At 39.1% G+C, this 16,834-nt stretch overlaps 1 protein-coding gene across 1 annotated transcript; it reads right to left on the minus strand.

Moving 5' to 3' along the window:
• Positions 1–3,088: 3,088 nt before the first annotated feature.
• LOC143263383 (uncharacterized) lies at positions 3,089–3,712 on the minus strand. Its single transcript, XM_076528395.1, has one exon. The coding sequence runs from the start codon at positions 3,686–3,688 to the stop codon at positions 3,089–3,091; it is 600 nt and encodes a 199-aa protein (XP_076384510.1). The 5' UTR covers positions 3,689–3,712.
• Positions 3,713–16,834: the final 13,122 nt, after the last annotated feature.

A 16,834-nucleotide genomic window follows, 5' to 3' on the forward strand; every position in this document is an offset into this window, starting at 1 on the left:
TCGATATTTGGCAACTCCGGTTTTCGCCAGCGACTCGGCAACAAAAAGTTACGTCGATGACGCGATCGATTCGTTGAAAAAAACATTTACGTACGACCTGTATGAAACTATCGACGATGTTCACTCGATGAAACGCGCGATCGAAATTCTCCAAAAATTCGTGACAAACGACGAATCCAATCACGAGAATCTGAAGAAACACGTTGAGACGTGCATCGAGCAGAATAATAAAAGTATCGATGAAAAGCTACGTCAAAGATTTGTCGAGCTGGAGGATAAGTTGTTCGAAACAACGAAAGCTGAGGGTATCGTGGATCGAGAAAAATTGAATGCCGTTGTGAAATTTGCTGGCAACATCGAGCACAAACTTGCAAGTGTGGAACACAAAGTTAACAGCAACTGGCCGAAAAAGATTGATAACCTTGAAAATCAAATATTAAATAAAATCCACAACTTGGAGGAACTTACGAGCACTGGCAAAGCGAATCAGGGAAAGTTGGCGCAACTTGAATTACTCGTAGACGAACTGCAAAAGAAAGTTACAGTAGGCGGTTTTGAAACTGGCAAGGAATTGGATGACAGGTTCGAAAGGCTTAATACTGCTATGTACAAGAGATTACTCGAGCTGACTGGAGAGGGGAACATAGTCGCGAAATTCGAACAGTTACATAAATCTTTATTAGAGAAATTTACCGAAATATACGGACAAATGCGACGTATCGAAGAACAGCAGCAACACAGTGTGCGCGTCGCTTTCGAGCGGTAGCAGCAACCACAGAAGAGATTCCGATAATGCAAAAAGCGTCAATAGCTGAAAAGTCCATCGATAACGCAAAAGAGGACGCGACAGCGGTCGAAAAGACTTCGAGAACGCAAGGATAATTAAATTAGCGTATCTTAATTTCAAGCGACCGCAGATTCATCGATAACTCAAAAGAGAGCGCGGCAGCGGTCAACGCAAGGATAACTAAATTAGCGTATCTTAATTCCGAGCGACCGCAGACTGATAAGGTGAAATCATGAGCGGCGACAAAGTTAACTTGGTGAATGAACTGCATGCTCCGGCGAGACGTTACTTCCGGCGGAGGCGAGTGGTTACGCGAGGACTCGACGATCTCTGGCAAGCTGATATCGTTGAAGTTCAACCGTACGCAAGAGAGAATCGAGCACATCGATATATTCTTACGATAATCGATACATTCAGCAAGTATGCCTGGGCCGTTCCTTTAAAAAGCAAAAATGCTGACGATGTGTGCAAAGCTTTCGCGTCGGTGTTGAAAAAAGATGGTCGAATACCGAACAATTTGCAAACCGATATGGGGAAAGAATTCTACAATAAAGATTTTCAAGAATATCTGAAGAAACGTAACATCAACCACTATTCCACATTCAGCACTATGAAAGCGTCCATAGTCGAACGATTCAATCGTACATTGAAGAACAACATGTGGAAATTTTTCTCGTTGAGCGGAAAATATCGTTGGATCGACGAGCTACCCACGTTGATTAAGGACTACAATAATCAAAAACATCGCACCATTCGTATGCGACCTGCAAACGTGAATCATAAAAATGAGAAGCATCTTTTATCTACCGTATACAGCAACGTCAAGATCGCCGGTCCTGCGAAATTCAAAGTTGGCGACTATGTGCGTATCAGCAAGTTCAAAACCGTATTCGACAAAGGATACACGCCGAACTGGTCAACGGAAGTATTTAAGATCGCGACGGTGAAACGAACGAACCCCGTCACGTACCTTTTGGTTGATTTGCAGAACAAACCTATCGCTGGAGGATTTTACGAATACGAGATACGCGCTACCAAATATGCCGACGTGTATTTAGTAGAAAAAGTATTGCGTCGAAAAGGAAATGAAATATATGTAAAATGGTTGGGGCTGGATTCGTCACATAACTCTTGGATAAAGAAATCATCTGTACTTTAATTGTATAATGTAATGTTTATTTTTGTTTCTCTAATAAACATGAAAAAATACATAAATGCTTTTTACATTAATACTAATTAATTCCCCCCACACGCACACAATTTCAACGATTCGCTTTCGATACGATTAGATCTAAACATAAAGCTAACAATTCGCAATCGATCAGACAATTTCGTTCGAACAATTCGTTTGTAAAAATTACGGTCGCATAATTCTGCTCGTTATTGGAGTTTTTTACAATGTCAACGAGCTTCGCGAATCTATCCTGAATTTCTGGAATATTTTCTAATAACCATGAATACATATGATCCATACATAACTCTAATTTGTACAAATTATCCATCGTCTCTTTCGTAACATAAATCAATGCTTGAGAATCGAACAACTTGATTAGACTCATTCCATTAAAATTAACAATTTGTAACGATAAAGTCTCATCAATTTGTTTTTCCTTCTTGTCCGCGTCGAAGTAATTGTGAATATAATCTCTAGTTTTCACCAGCAGTTTCCACGTAGCCATTGAAAAAGAAATCTCTGTTCCACGATTGTCCCCCAAGACAAACTCGACGCGCAAATTTTCATCCACGCGTACACAAATTTCAAGGAACTTGAAATAATTGCCGGCTATGGAGTATCTTCTACCCAAGATTCGTGCGTTGCGCAGTATCTGCAACTGTTTCTGCTGCGACTGGGGTTGCGACTGTTGAAACGACCGTTTCATCGAAATGGAGTATCTAGAAAAGAAATAACATACAATATTTTTTTTCTTCTTTCATAAAAGGAACATTTTATTCCCTTCAAACTTTCTTTTACTTACCCATAATTTTTATAATCGTTGTGAGATCCATTTTTATGTAAAAAATTATTGATTTGATTTGACATTGTGAATATTATAATATTGAAGAACAACTGCGCTATAAGAAAGTAATCTGTAGAACGCACTACTCGCTGTACGCAATGCCAAAAGCTTATATATACAATTCCCCTACCATTTTTCCCCCCTTCTTACACGCAAGATAACAATACAAGGAGCGTATACGCCCCTTTTCCGCTTACAAATAAAAGTGAACACGCGCGCGCGCAACACGGGATTCGAAACATCGATGAAATTATATAACCGCTTTTATTTTTTCTCACTCCCCTCACTCCCACTCCCTCCTGCCTCCCCCTTTCGCGATTTTATAATGTCCCCAAGGAAGGGTTTCGATCGAATTGTTTAAAATGTATCGTTTATCATCGTATGGACTCAATGCTAATTTACTCTGTGATACTGAATACACTTGATGTTGTATAGACATTATCAATTTAACGCAAACTGATTTTTCTAAATGATCGTGAAGGCATGCTAAATAGTCGTCGAAAGTTATATTTTTAATCGTCACGTTAGTCTTAATTCCTTTAATCTTTTTTACATCGTCTTTGTCTTGTACTCGAATAGCATACATTTTCGAGCGAAGACCCACAAACTCTGTCATGATTTTACCTCCGTTCTCGTCCTTCATTAATCCTAATACTTTATTATTCGCGATCGGAACGCCGTACACGTTATTTCTGTCATAATTGCAAGTATCGTATCGGTGAATGTCACGTTTTATCATCTCGTACGCGTCGTCGCAAATAATCTGATAAATTAAACTGTCCGTGTCCGTGTACAAAATCCTGCATCTTTCTTGAAAATTTGGAAGCATGTAGCCATAATGAAAATCATACAAATGTAATTTAGATATGTCCAACACTGACATGCCTATGTAAATAGGTTTATAAAATTTAATAGAAAGCTGCTTCATTTGAACTGCGACAAAATCCTCGGAGAATAGAGTACAGCTATGGAAATTTGGTCGAGCTATTAAACGTCCAGCCCCGTATCGACCGCTCCATCGCGAGAGCAACTTTACGTTTACATGATTTCGAACGTTTTCCATCGTTTTTCCAAACACTGCATTGTTCATCAGTTTGAACAGATTCTTCGAGAAGTCATTGTTTGCGTTGGCGCGCAACCTCGTATTTAAATCTATGTAACGGCGTAACCAACATGATTGTTCAAACTTCAGTATCCGATGAATTTTCTTTAATTTTAAATTATACCTCAAACATTGCTGGAGGTATCGATAATGGAGAACGTAACGATTCTTATCGCTAAGCGTTGTCAACAGTTTCTTTTGCAACGTCCCAACCTCGTGAATCGGGCAAAATGGAAGATCCGCGTGAGCATCATGAATTTCCTGAGGATACTCTAAGTCGACCTCTAAAATGTACCCGACGGGACTGTCGATCGGCACGGAATCGATGTTGAAATTACTCGTATCGTCAACCCATTGGAAACCCCTGTGCGGCAAAGGCTGCGACATGGCCCAGCCATACAAATTATTAACATCGAAATACATCAGATAGCTGGACGGTTCGGCTGAATCGTACGTCGACATATACTTGTTATTCGCGCGCGCGTAACGATGCGAACATTGACTCAACCCACCTCGTATTCCCCGCTCCACGAACAAAAGCATGTCAACGTCGGTGAACAATTCCAACTCGATCTTCGTCAATTTTAGCATCGCGTCCCACGCGAAACCGGGCAACGTATAATAGTGTGCTGGATCGAGTTTATAATTCTCGAGCGACTTTTCGCGAAAATTTTCAAACACGTCGGCCAACAACAACACATCCAATTTCAAGTACAAGTCGCTGTACTGTCCTAACGTTTGTATACCAAAACGTGACCAAACTTCGTTCGCGTGACAATAGTCGACGTCGGATATCTCGCTGTCGCATAACTGATTATAAAATGCTTCGCGCGGTGGTAAACAAGTGTCGCTTAATTTGTCATAGGTCGATACATAGTCGTATGGGAAAACGCCTTTCCTGGTTAGAAGATGAAAATCATCGTTCGAAAGACGATTGAATTGGCTCCTCACGATATGCAAGTCGCTCTTGTCCAAGTACGACGACAACTTGTCCAGACTCGAATTCAAGAATTTGAACGAATCGATGAATCGAAACTTTATGCACTTCTTCCACGATTTTTTGATCGCATCATTATTCCTCTTACTGTGTTTCGTGAAAGAAATGTACTTCTCTTTCGTCAGCGGTAACGCGTCTATTTTACCTTCAAACGCGTTTGCCAATTCTTTGATGAAAAAGTGTGCGTCGTAGCCGGACAAATTGTGAAAAACCACCGGTATCACGTACGAGGATTGATAGCTCAGATTGCAACGGCTGTGCGCCGGACCCCGATACGCACCTGTGAAATGACAATGATCATGCACTCGCACGTCGTCATTACCGAGTGGTTCTTCGCACACGTGACAATACGTGGCGGTACGAAAAGTTGAGATTTGTGCGGCGGTCAACGGAGCCATTGGAACCGTTCGATCAAACACCGGTTGCAATTTACAGCTCAACTCGTGCAACTTCGATGCAAACCATGTGATACAACCTTTCTCATCACGATAAGCCTGATACTCGCTCAACGAACTGTCGTATCGGCAATGGAGGTAGTAGCCTACGCTGAAGGCATGGTGATGTTGATATCTACAGTAAGCTCCATGACCTTGATCTTCCTGTTTCTTCAGCAGGCATTCCAAGTCTGCGTAGATAACGAACGGTGTCGGTTCCTTGTACGCATAATTCTTGAACTTCAGCCATTTATCGTCTTCCGTCGGAAGTTTCAAAGCACATTCGTTCATTCGACTGCAGTCGATCTCGTGAATGCTCAATTTTTCCTGCGATTTGAAATACTGTAGACACCTGACAAAAAAACATAATTTTTTATTTTAATTTTTCTCGCCCACCACCACCACCACCACCATCATCTAGAAGAAAGAAAAAAAATTTACATGTGTGAATCTTACCGATCGCAAATATGCTTATTGTGCTGCGTGCTGATCTGAGATGAAACCAGACGAGATAAATTCCTAATACACAGATAATGATTGCGCAAGTTTTCGTAGTCGTGTATGAGCAGCAAATTTACATGTTTCTCCCGCTTCCTTGAGGTCAAATGCAACGTCCGACATCTTTCTTGTTCCCCTCCCCACTCGAACACGTTCACGGAAACGTCGTTCGCTTTTTCGAACTTTGGTATGTCCTTGAACAACATCGGCAATTGGAATCCCTCGGTGTGGAGCACATCGCTGTAATGCGGATAGGATGATGTGCGATTCAAATTATTTTTAGCTGGATATAGGCTTGCCACCACTGCCCAATAGAAACATGCATTATCGTCGTCACTGTACACATTGAGGACTGCTTTCTTTAATTGCACTGTTCGAGGCACGGATACCTGACAACCTGCTTGTAACGGTTGATATTTGTTGGAATTCACCATCAAATGCAGGATCTTCGATAACGCCCATCCACTGTCTCGTTCTTGAAACTCTTCTATCGATGTCAAAAGCGTTGGCACAACATCTTTCGCATACCAGCGACGTAGATTCGACGAATGAAAGAGCGCGACGTTTCGCGTGCTAAAACTTTTCACCGAAACCTCGTCGCGCAGCACAAATTCCGCCTCCAATACTACGTTCACTTTTAACGACAAATGAACGTTCAAAAGTTCTGTAATACGATTCGTAACTATTCGCTTCGCGTGCTGCAAGAAATGACGTGGATCGACATGTTCGACGTTGATCACAACGCCGGTCGATATACGATTCTTAAACGCCGACTCGATGTTCTCCCAACGAAGAGTCGATGCTCTCGCGCCAACGTTTCCATACAAACCGCTACCAACGCGTGATGAAAACCGATGATCTAACGAGACCTTCAAAGTTTTCATACGACACATGATCGACAGCAAACTCGATTTTACACCTATGGGTGCTTCGTTTTTCTTCACAATGATCATATATTTCCTACACCATTGTAAACATTCAATACATGATTTCGTCCATTCGCGATACTCGTCCACAGTTCGAATCATCCTTGACATATGTGTTAACGATTTCAACATGTCCTTGCAAACTTGCGTCATCTTGTGAAAATATTAATTCACATCAATTATTAAAAAGAAGTTTTTTCAATTTTGATTTCACGTCGTCGGTTAAGTTTCCAGTTCTCACGAACGTAACTACACTATACAACCAACCACGCGATGCTCTCCCATCTCGATGATATGTAGTATCGCGGACGGTGAATCGATCGCGGGCCATTTCACTATAATTTGGCTAAATCGTTTCGTGTAGATGAAACTCACGCGACTCGTCAAATCTTTTCGCATTAGACGTTCCGTCGCTGTTTTCCACTCGAGCGGAAATTGATCGTTCAGGTATAAGTTTATGACGTATCCCCAAACCAAATTCTCTAATGTAGGAATCATCTCACGACGTATCTTCGTCACTCGATGAAAAATACTTCGATATGAATTTCACGCGTGAAGCATTGAGTTTCTCGGTCGGTAAATTAATGTCCCATTTGATTTTAGGAATATCCCAATCATCGTCGTCGTCGTCGTGCAATGAATATTCCAATCTTCTCTTCACTTTGTTCAATGGAGGGAGGAAATCACCTCTGGTCATACTCCATTCAAATTTTGATAATGGTATCAACACTGGTTCGACGCAAACATAATCAGTTTCTTTACGGTATTTAAAAATAATCCTCTTCAACGATCTCTTCGAACGACATTGCGTGCTCAAAGGAACGATTACTTTAAAAACATCAATACTATTGTATATCACGTAATCGAGCAAGTCTCGCGATTTGAACACGCATGCACCCACGTATGAAAACCTAGCGTGCGGATATCTCCGACGAAAAACACAGTACACGTCGCACAAAATAACATCACAATATCGGATAAAAATCCGTCGAGCAATACTCGAAAAATTATGAACACCGTATTCAAATATCTTAGACGTTGCGAACGATTGCAACGATGGCACGTTCAACGAACCAACTTCCATACCAATACTCAACTCAGTAGCGAATAAAATGTTCGCTGCAAAGGGAAAAAGCAAAAAACAGTAAAAGAGAGAGAAAAAATATCTCTCTCTCTCTGTCCGCATCATTTGCAAGAGAGAGAACAACCGCTGCAATACAGCCCTCTCTCTAGCTCGCTACAATATTATACCGAGATAAAAAAAAACTTACTTTAAGAAATCTTAATGAGACCAAAATCACGGGTAAAGCATCCGCGAGTCTCTCCGGATACAAAACCACAAACTTCTATAAATGCGTCGCGCGAGAAAAATCATGCATCGTTTTTGCAAGAGAGAGAACAACCGCTGCATCCTCCCCTCTCTCTCTCTCTTGCTCGCTCGCTACAATATTATACCGAGATAAAAAAACCATACTTTAAGAAATCTAATAAACGAAACCAAAATCCCCGATATCGCTTCGCAAGATAAGCAACTTCCGGGTAAGGCGTCCGAGAACCTCTCCGGATGCAAAACCGCAAAACTCCTTATCGGTGACTTCCCCCCTCCACACGACGCGTGCCGCTCACGATGATGCTTCCTTCCCTATACCCCCCCGGCTCAGCCTTCCCCTCGCCATTGCTTGCAGAACGCAACATATATACCTACTCACTTATATCGCAAGTATTTGAAGCTAAATCATATGTGTCGCATGGATTTGAAGCTAAGCCTTCTACTTCGCATTGATTTGAAGCTAAATCATTTGTTTCGCATGGATTTGAAGCTAAACCATCTACATCGCATTGATTTGAAGCTAAATCATGTGTTTCGCGTTGATTTGAAGGTAACTCGTTTGTTTCGCATGCAGTTGAAGCTATATCACTTATATCACAAATTTTTGAAGCATATCCATTTGTCCCGCACAGATTTGAAGCTACGCCTTCTACTTCGCATTGATTTGAAGCTAAATCATCTGTTTCGCTTGGATTTGAAGCTAACACGTTTGTTTCACATGCAGTTGAAGATAAATCATGTATTTCGCATGGATCTGAAGCTAACTCGTTTGTTTGGCCTGCATTTGAAGCTATATCACTTATATTCGCAAGTATTTGATGCTAAATCATTCGTTTCGCATGGATTTGAAGCTAACCCTTTTACTTCGCATTGATTTGAAGTTAAATCATGTGTTTCCCTTGGATTTGAAGCTGAATCGTTTTTTTCGCATGCAGTTGAATCTATATCATTTATATCGCAAGTATCTGAAGCTAAATCATTTGTTTCTCATGGATTTGAAGCTAAAGCTTCTAAATCCCATGGATTTGAAGCTAAATCATGTGTTTGGCATGGATTTGAAGCTAAACCTTCTACATCGCATTGAGTTGCATCTGAATCATGTGTTTCGCATGGATTTGAAGCTAACTCGTTTGTGTCGCATGCAGTTGAAGGTAAATCATGTATATCACAAGTATTTGAATCTAAACCATTTGTTCCGCATGTATGTGAAGCTAAATCATGTGTTTACCATGACTATGAACCTAAATCATGTGTTGCCCATGGATTTGAAGCTTAATCATGTGTTTTGCATGGATTTGAAGCTAACTTGATTGTATCCTCTGCATTTGAAGTTACTTCATTTATATCGCAAGTATTTGAAGCTAAATCATATGTGTTTCGCATGGATTTGAAGCTAATCCCTCTACTTCGCATTGATTTGAAGCTAAATCATTTGTTTCGCATGGAATTGAAGCTACCTCGTTTGTTCCTCCAGATTTTGAAGCTATATCTCTTATATCGCAAGTATCTGAAGCTAAATCAATTGTTTCTCATGGATTTGAAGCTAAACCTTCTACATCCCATGGATTTGAAGCTAAATCATGTGTTTGGCATGGATTTGAAGCTAAACCTTCTACATCGCATTGATTTGCATCTGAATTTATGTGTTTCGCATGGATTTGAAGCTAACTCGTTTGTGTGGCATGCAGTTGAAGCTAAATCATGTATATCACAAGTATTTCAATCTAAACCATTTGATTCGCATGTGATTTGATGCTAAGCCTTCTACTTCACACTGATTTGATGCTGATCATGTCTTTCGCATGGATTTGAAGGTAACTCGTTTGTTTCGCATGCAGTTGGAGCTATATCATGTATATGACAAGTATTAGAAGCTAAAACATTTGTTTCGCATGTATGTGAAGCCAAATCATGTGTTTACCATGACAATGAACCTAAATCATGTGATGCCCATGGATTTGAAGCTTAATCATGTGTTTTGCATGGATTTGAATCTAACTTGATGGTATCCTCAGCATTTGAAGTTACTTCATTTATATCGCAAGTATTTGAAGCTAAATCATATGTGTTTCGCTTGGATTTGAAGCTAAACCTTCTACATCGCATTGATTTGAAGCTAAATCATGTGTTTCACATGGATTTGAAGCTAACTCGTTTGTTTCGCAGGCAGTTGTAGCTAAATAATATATATCACAAGTATTTGTAGCTAAACCATTTGTTTCGCATGGATTTGAAGCTAATCCATCTACATCGCATTGATTTTAAGCTAAATCATTTGTTTCGCATGGAATTGAAGCTACCTCGTTTGTTGCTCCAGCTTTTGAAGCTATATCACTTATATCGCAAGTATTTGAAGCTAAATCATATGCGTCGCATGGATTTGAAGCTGAACCTACTACATCGCATTGATTTGAAGCTAAATCTTGTGTATCGCATGGATTCGAAGCTAAACCTTCTACATCGCATTGATTTGAAGCTAAATCATGTGTTTCGCGTGGATTTGAAGGTAACTCGTTTGTTTCGCATGCAGTTGAAGCTATATCACCTTCATCTCAAGTGTTTGAAGCTCAACCATTTGTTTCGCATGGATTTGAAGCTAAACCTTCTACATCACATTGATTTGAAGCTAACTCATGTATTTCGCGTGAATTTGAAGGTAACTCGTTTGTTTCGCATGCAGTTGAAGCTATACCAAATATATCACAAGTGTTTGAATCTCAATCATTTGTTTCGCATGTATTTGAAGCTAAACCTTCTACATCGCATTGATTTGAAGCTAAATCATTTGTTTCGCATAGAATTGAAACTACCTCGTTTGTTCCTCCAGCTTTTGAGGCTATATCACTTATATCGCAAGTATTTGAAGCTAAATCATATGCGTCGCATGGATTTGAAGCTGAACCTTCTACATCGCATTGATTTGAAGCTAAATCTTGTGTATCGCATGGATTTGAAGCTGAACCTTCTACATCGCATTGATTTGAAGCTAAATCATTTGCTTCGCATGGATTTGAAGCTAAACCTTCTAGATCGCATTTTTTCGAAGTTAAATCATGTCTTTTGTGTGGATTTGAAGGTAACTCGTTTGTTTCGCAGGCAGTTGAAGCTATACCAACTATATCCCAAGTGTTTGAAGCTCAATCATTTGTTTCGCATGGATTTGAAGCTAAACCTTCTACATCGCATTGATTTGAAGTTAAATCATGTGTTTCGCATGGATTTGAAGCTAACTCGTTTGTTTCGCAGGCAGTTGTAGCTAAATAATGTATATCACAAGTATTTGTAGCTAAACCATTTGTTTCGCAGGGATTTGAAGCTACGCCTTCTACTTCGCATTGATTTGAAGCTAAATCATTTGTTTCGCATATAATTGAAGCTACCTCGTTTGTTCCTCCTGCTTTTGAAGCTATATCAGTTATATTGGAAGTATTTGAAGCTAAATCATATGTGTCGCATGGATTTGAAGCTGAACCTTCTACGTCGCATTGATTTGAAGCTAAATCTTGTGTGATTTGAATCTAAATCATGTGTTTCGCATGGATTTGAAGCTAACTCGTTTGTTTCGTATGCAGTTGCAGCTAAATAATGTATATCACAAGTATTTCTAGCTAAACCATTTGTTTCGCATGGATTTGAAGCTAAGCCTTCTACTTCGCATTGATTTGAAGCTAAATCATGTGTTTCGAGTGGATTTGAAGCTAAACCTTCTACATCGCATTGATTTGAAGCTAAATCATGTGTTTCGCGTGGATTTGAAGGTAACTCGTTTGTTTCGCATGCAGTTGAAGCTATATCACCTTTATCCCAATGTTTGAAGCTCAATAATTTGTTTCGCATGGATTTGAAGCTAAGCCTTCTACTTCGCATTGATTTGAAGCTAAATCATTTGTTTCGCATGGATTTGAAGCTAAACCTTCTACATCGCATTGATTTGAAGCTAAATCATGTGTTTCGCGTGGATTTGAAGGTAACTCGTTTGTTTCGCATGCAGTTGAAGCTATATCACCTTCCTCCCAAGTGTTTGAAGCTCAACCATTTGTTTCGCATGGATTTGAAGCTAAACCTTCTACATCATATTGATTTGAAGCTAACTCATGTATTTCGCGTGAATTTGAAGGTAACTCGTTCGTTTCGCATGCAGTTGAAGCTATACCAAATATATCACAAGTGTTTGAATCTCAATCATTTGTTTCGCATGGATTTGAAGCTAAACCTTCTACATCGCATTGATTTGAAGCTAAATCATTTGTTTCGCATAGAATTGAAACTACCTCGTTTGTTCCTCCAGCTTTTGAAGCTATATCACTTATATCGCAAGTATTTGAAGCTAAATCATATGCGTCGCATGGATTTGAAGCTGAACCTTCTACATCGCATTGATTTGAAGCTAAATCTTGTGTATCGCATGGATTTGAAGCTGAACCTTCTACATCGCATTGATTTGAAGCTAAATCATTTGCTTCGCATGGATTTGAAGCTAAACCTTCTAGATCGCATTTTTTCGAAGTTAAATCATGTCTTTTGTGTGGATTTGAAGGTAACTCGTTTGTTTCGCATGCAGTTGAAGCTATGCCAACTATATCCCAAGTGTTTGAAGCTCAATCATTTGTTTCGCATGGATTTGAAGCTAAACCTTCTACATCGCATTGATTTGAAGTTAAATCATGTGTATCGCATGGATTTGAAGCTAACTCGTTTGTTTCGCAGGCAGTTGTAGCTAAATAATATATATCACAAGTATTTGTAGCTAAACCATTTGTTTCGCATGGATTTGAAGCTAATCCATCTACATCGCATTGATTTTAAGCTAAATCATTTGTTTCGCATGGAATTGAAGCTACCTCGTTTGTTGCTCCAGCTTTTGAAGCTATATCACTTATATCGCAAGTATTTGAAGCTAAATCATATGCGTCGCATGGATTTGAAGCTGAACCTACTACATCGCATTGATTTGAAGCTAAATCTTGTGTATCGCATGGATTCGAAGCTAAACCTTCTACATCGCATTGATTTGAAGCTAAATCATGTGTTTCGCGTGGATTTGAAGGTAACTCGTTTGTTTCGCATGCAGTTGAAGCTATATCACCTTCATCTCAAGTGTTTGAAGCTCAACCATTTGTTTCGCATGGATTTGAAGCTAAACCTTCTACATCACATTGATTTGAAGCTAACTCATGTATTTCGCGTGAATTTGAAGGTAACTCGTTTGTTTCGCATGCAGTTGAAGCTATACCAAATATATCACAAGTGTTTGAATCTCAATCATTTGTTTCGCATGTATTTGAAGCTAAACCTTCTACATCGCATTGATTTGAAGCTAAATCATTTGTTTCGCATAGAATTGAAACTACCTCGTTTGTTCCTCCAGCTTTTGAGGCTATATCACTTATATCGCAAGTATTTGAAGCTAAATCATATGCGTCGCATGGATTTGAAGCTGAACCTTCTACATCGCATTGATTTGAAGCTAAATCTTGTGTATCGCATGGATTTGAAGCTGAACCTTCTACATCGCATTGATTTGAAGCTAAATCATTTGCTTCGCATGGATTTGAAGCTAAACCTTCTAGATCGCATTTTTTCGAAGTTAAATCATGTCTTTTGTGTGGATTTGAAGGTAACTCGTTTGTTTCGCATGCAGTTGAAGCTATACCAACTATATCCCAAGTGTTTGAAGCTCAATCATTTGTTTCGCATGGATTTGAAGCTAAACCTTCTACATCGCATTGATTTGAAGTTAAATCATGTGTTTCGCATGGATTTGAAGCTAACTCGTTTGTTTCGCAGGCAGTTGTAGCTAAATAATATATATCACAAGTATTTGTAGCTAAACCATTTGTTTCGCATGGATTTGAAGCTAATCCATCTACATCGCATTGATTTTAAGCTAAATCATTTGTTTCGCATGGAATTGAAGCTACCTCGTTTGTTGCTCCAGCTTTTGAAGCTATATCACTTATATCGCAAGTATTTGAAGCTAAATCATATGCGTCGCATCGATTTGAAGCTGAACCTACTACATCGCATTGATTTGAAGCTAAATCTTGTGTATCGCATGGATTCGAAGCTAAACCTTCTACATCGCATTGATTTGAAGCTAAATCATGTGTTTCGCGTGGATTTGAAGGTAACTCGTTTGTTTCGCATGCAGTTGAAGCTATATCACCTTCATCTCAAGTGTTTGAAGCTCAACCATTTGTTTCGCATGGATTTGAAGCTAAACCTTCTACATCACATTGATTTGAAGCTAACTCATGTATTTCGCGTGAATTTGAAGGTAACTCGTTTGTTTCGCATGCAGTTGAAGCTATACCAAATATATCACAAGTGTTTGAATCTCAATCATTTGTTTCGCATGTATTTGAAGCTAAACCTTCTACATCGCATTGATTTGAAGCTAAATCATTTGTTTCGCATAGAATTGAAACTACCTCGTTTGTTCCTCCAGCTTTTGAGGCTATATCACTTATATCGCAAGTATTTGAAGCTAAATCATATGCGTCGCATGGATTTGAAGCTGAACCTTCTACATCGCATTGATTTGAAGCTAAATCTTGTGTATCGCATGGATTTGAAGCTGAACCTTCTACATCGCATTGATTTGAAGCTAAATCATTTGCTTCGCATGGATTTGAAGCTAAACCTTCTAGATCGCATTTTTTCGAAGTTAAATCATGTCTTTTGTGTGGATTTGAAGGTAACTCGTTTGTTTCGCAGGCAGTTGAAGCTATACCAACTATATCCCAAGTGTTTGAAGCTCAATCATTTGTTTCGCATGGATTTGAAGCTAAACCTTCTACATCGCATTGATTTGAAGTTAAATCATGTGTTTCGCATGGATTTGAAGCTAACTCGTTTGTTTCGCAGGCAGTTGTAGCTAAATAATGTATATCACAAGTATTTGTAGCTAAACCATTTGTTTCGCAGGGATTTGAAGCTACGCCTTCTACTTCGCATTGATTTGAAGCTAAATCATTTGTTTCGCATATAATTGAAGCTACCTCGTTTGTTCCTCCTGCTTTTGAAGCTATATCAGTTATATTGGAAGTATTTGAATTTAAATCATATGTGTCGCATGGATTTGAAGCTGAACCTTCTACGTCGCATTGATTTGAAGCTAAATCTTGTGTAGCGCATGGATTTGAAGCTAAACCTTCTACATCGCATTGATTTGAATCTAAATCATGTGTTTCGCATGGATTTGAAGCTAACTCGTTTGTTTCGTATGCAGTTGCAGCTAAATAATGTATATCACAAGTATTTCTAGCTAAACCATTTGTTTCGCATGGATTTGAAGCTAAGCCTTCTACTTCGCATTGATTTGAAGCTAAATCATGTGTTTCGAGTGGATTTGAAGCTAAACCTTCTACATCGCATTGATTTGAAGCTAAATCATGTGTTTCGCGTGGATTTGAAGGTAACTCGTTTGTTTCGCATGCAGTTGAAGCTATATCACCTTTATCCCAAGTGTTTGAAGCTCAATAATTTGTTTCGCATGGATTTGAAGCTAAGCCTTCTACTTCGCATTGATTTGAAGCTAAATCATTTGTTTCGCATGGATTTGAAGCTAAACCTTCTACATCGCATTGATTTGAAGCTAAATCATGTGTTTCGCGTGGATTTGAAGGTAACTCGTTTGTTTCGCATGCAGTTGAAGCTATATCACCTTCCTCCCAAGTGTTTGAAGCTCAACCATTTGTTTCGCATGGATTTGAAGCTAAACCTTCTACATCACATTGATTTGAAGCTAACTCATGTATTTCGCGTGAATTTGAAGGTAACTCGTTCGTTTCGCATGCAGTTGAAGCTATACCAAATATATCACAAGTGTTTGAATCTCAATCATTTGTTTCGCATGGATTTGAAGCTAAACCTTCTACATCGCATTGATTTGAAGCTAAATCATTTGTTTCGCATAGAATTGAAACTACCTCGTTTGTTCCTCCAGCTTTTGAAGCTATATCACTTATATCGCAAGTATTTGAAGCTAAATCATATGCGTCGCATGGATTTGAAGCTGAACCTTCTACATCGCATTGATTTGAAGCTAAATCTTGTGTATCGCATGGATTTGAAGCTGAACCTTCTACATCGCATTGATTTGAAGCTAAATCATTTGCTTCGCATGGATTTGAAGCTAAACCTTCTAGATCGCATTTTTTCGAAGTTAAATCATGTCTTTTGTGTGGATTTGAAGGTAACTCGTTTGTTTCGCATGCAGTTGAAGCTATACCAACTATATCCCAAGTGTTTGAAGCTCAATCATTTGTTTCGCATGGATTTGAAGCTAAACCTTCTACATCGCATTGATTTGAAGTTAAATCATGTGTTTCGCATGGAATTGAAGCTAACTCGTTTGTTTCGCAGGCAGTTGTAGCTAAATAATGTATATCACAAGTATTTGTAGCTAAACCATTTGTTTCGCATGGATTTGAAGCTACGCCTTCTACTTCGCATTAATTTGAAGCTAAATCATTTTTTTCGCATAGAATTGAAGCTACCTCGTTTGTTCCTCCTGCTTTTGAAGCTATATCAGTTATATTGCAAGTATTTGAAGCTAAATCATATGTGTCGCATGGATTTGAAGCTGAACCTTCTACGTCGCATTGATTTGAAGCTAAACCTTCTACATCGCATTGATTTGAATCTAAATCATGTGTTTCGCATGGATTTGAAGCTAACTCGTTTGTTTCGTATGCAGTTGCAGATAAATAATGTATATCACAAGTATTTCTAGCTAAA

The sequence above is a fragment of the Megalopta genalis genome, unplaced genomic scaffold (assembly GCF_051020955.1).
Source record: "Megalopta genalis isolate 19385.01 unplaced genomic scaffold, iyMegGena1_principal scaffold0524, whole genome shotgun sequence".
Classification (NCBI taxonomy): Eukaryota; Metazoa; Arthropoda; class Insecta; order Hymenoptera; family Halictidae; genus Megalopta; species Megalopta genalis.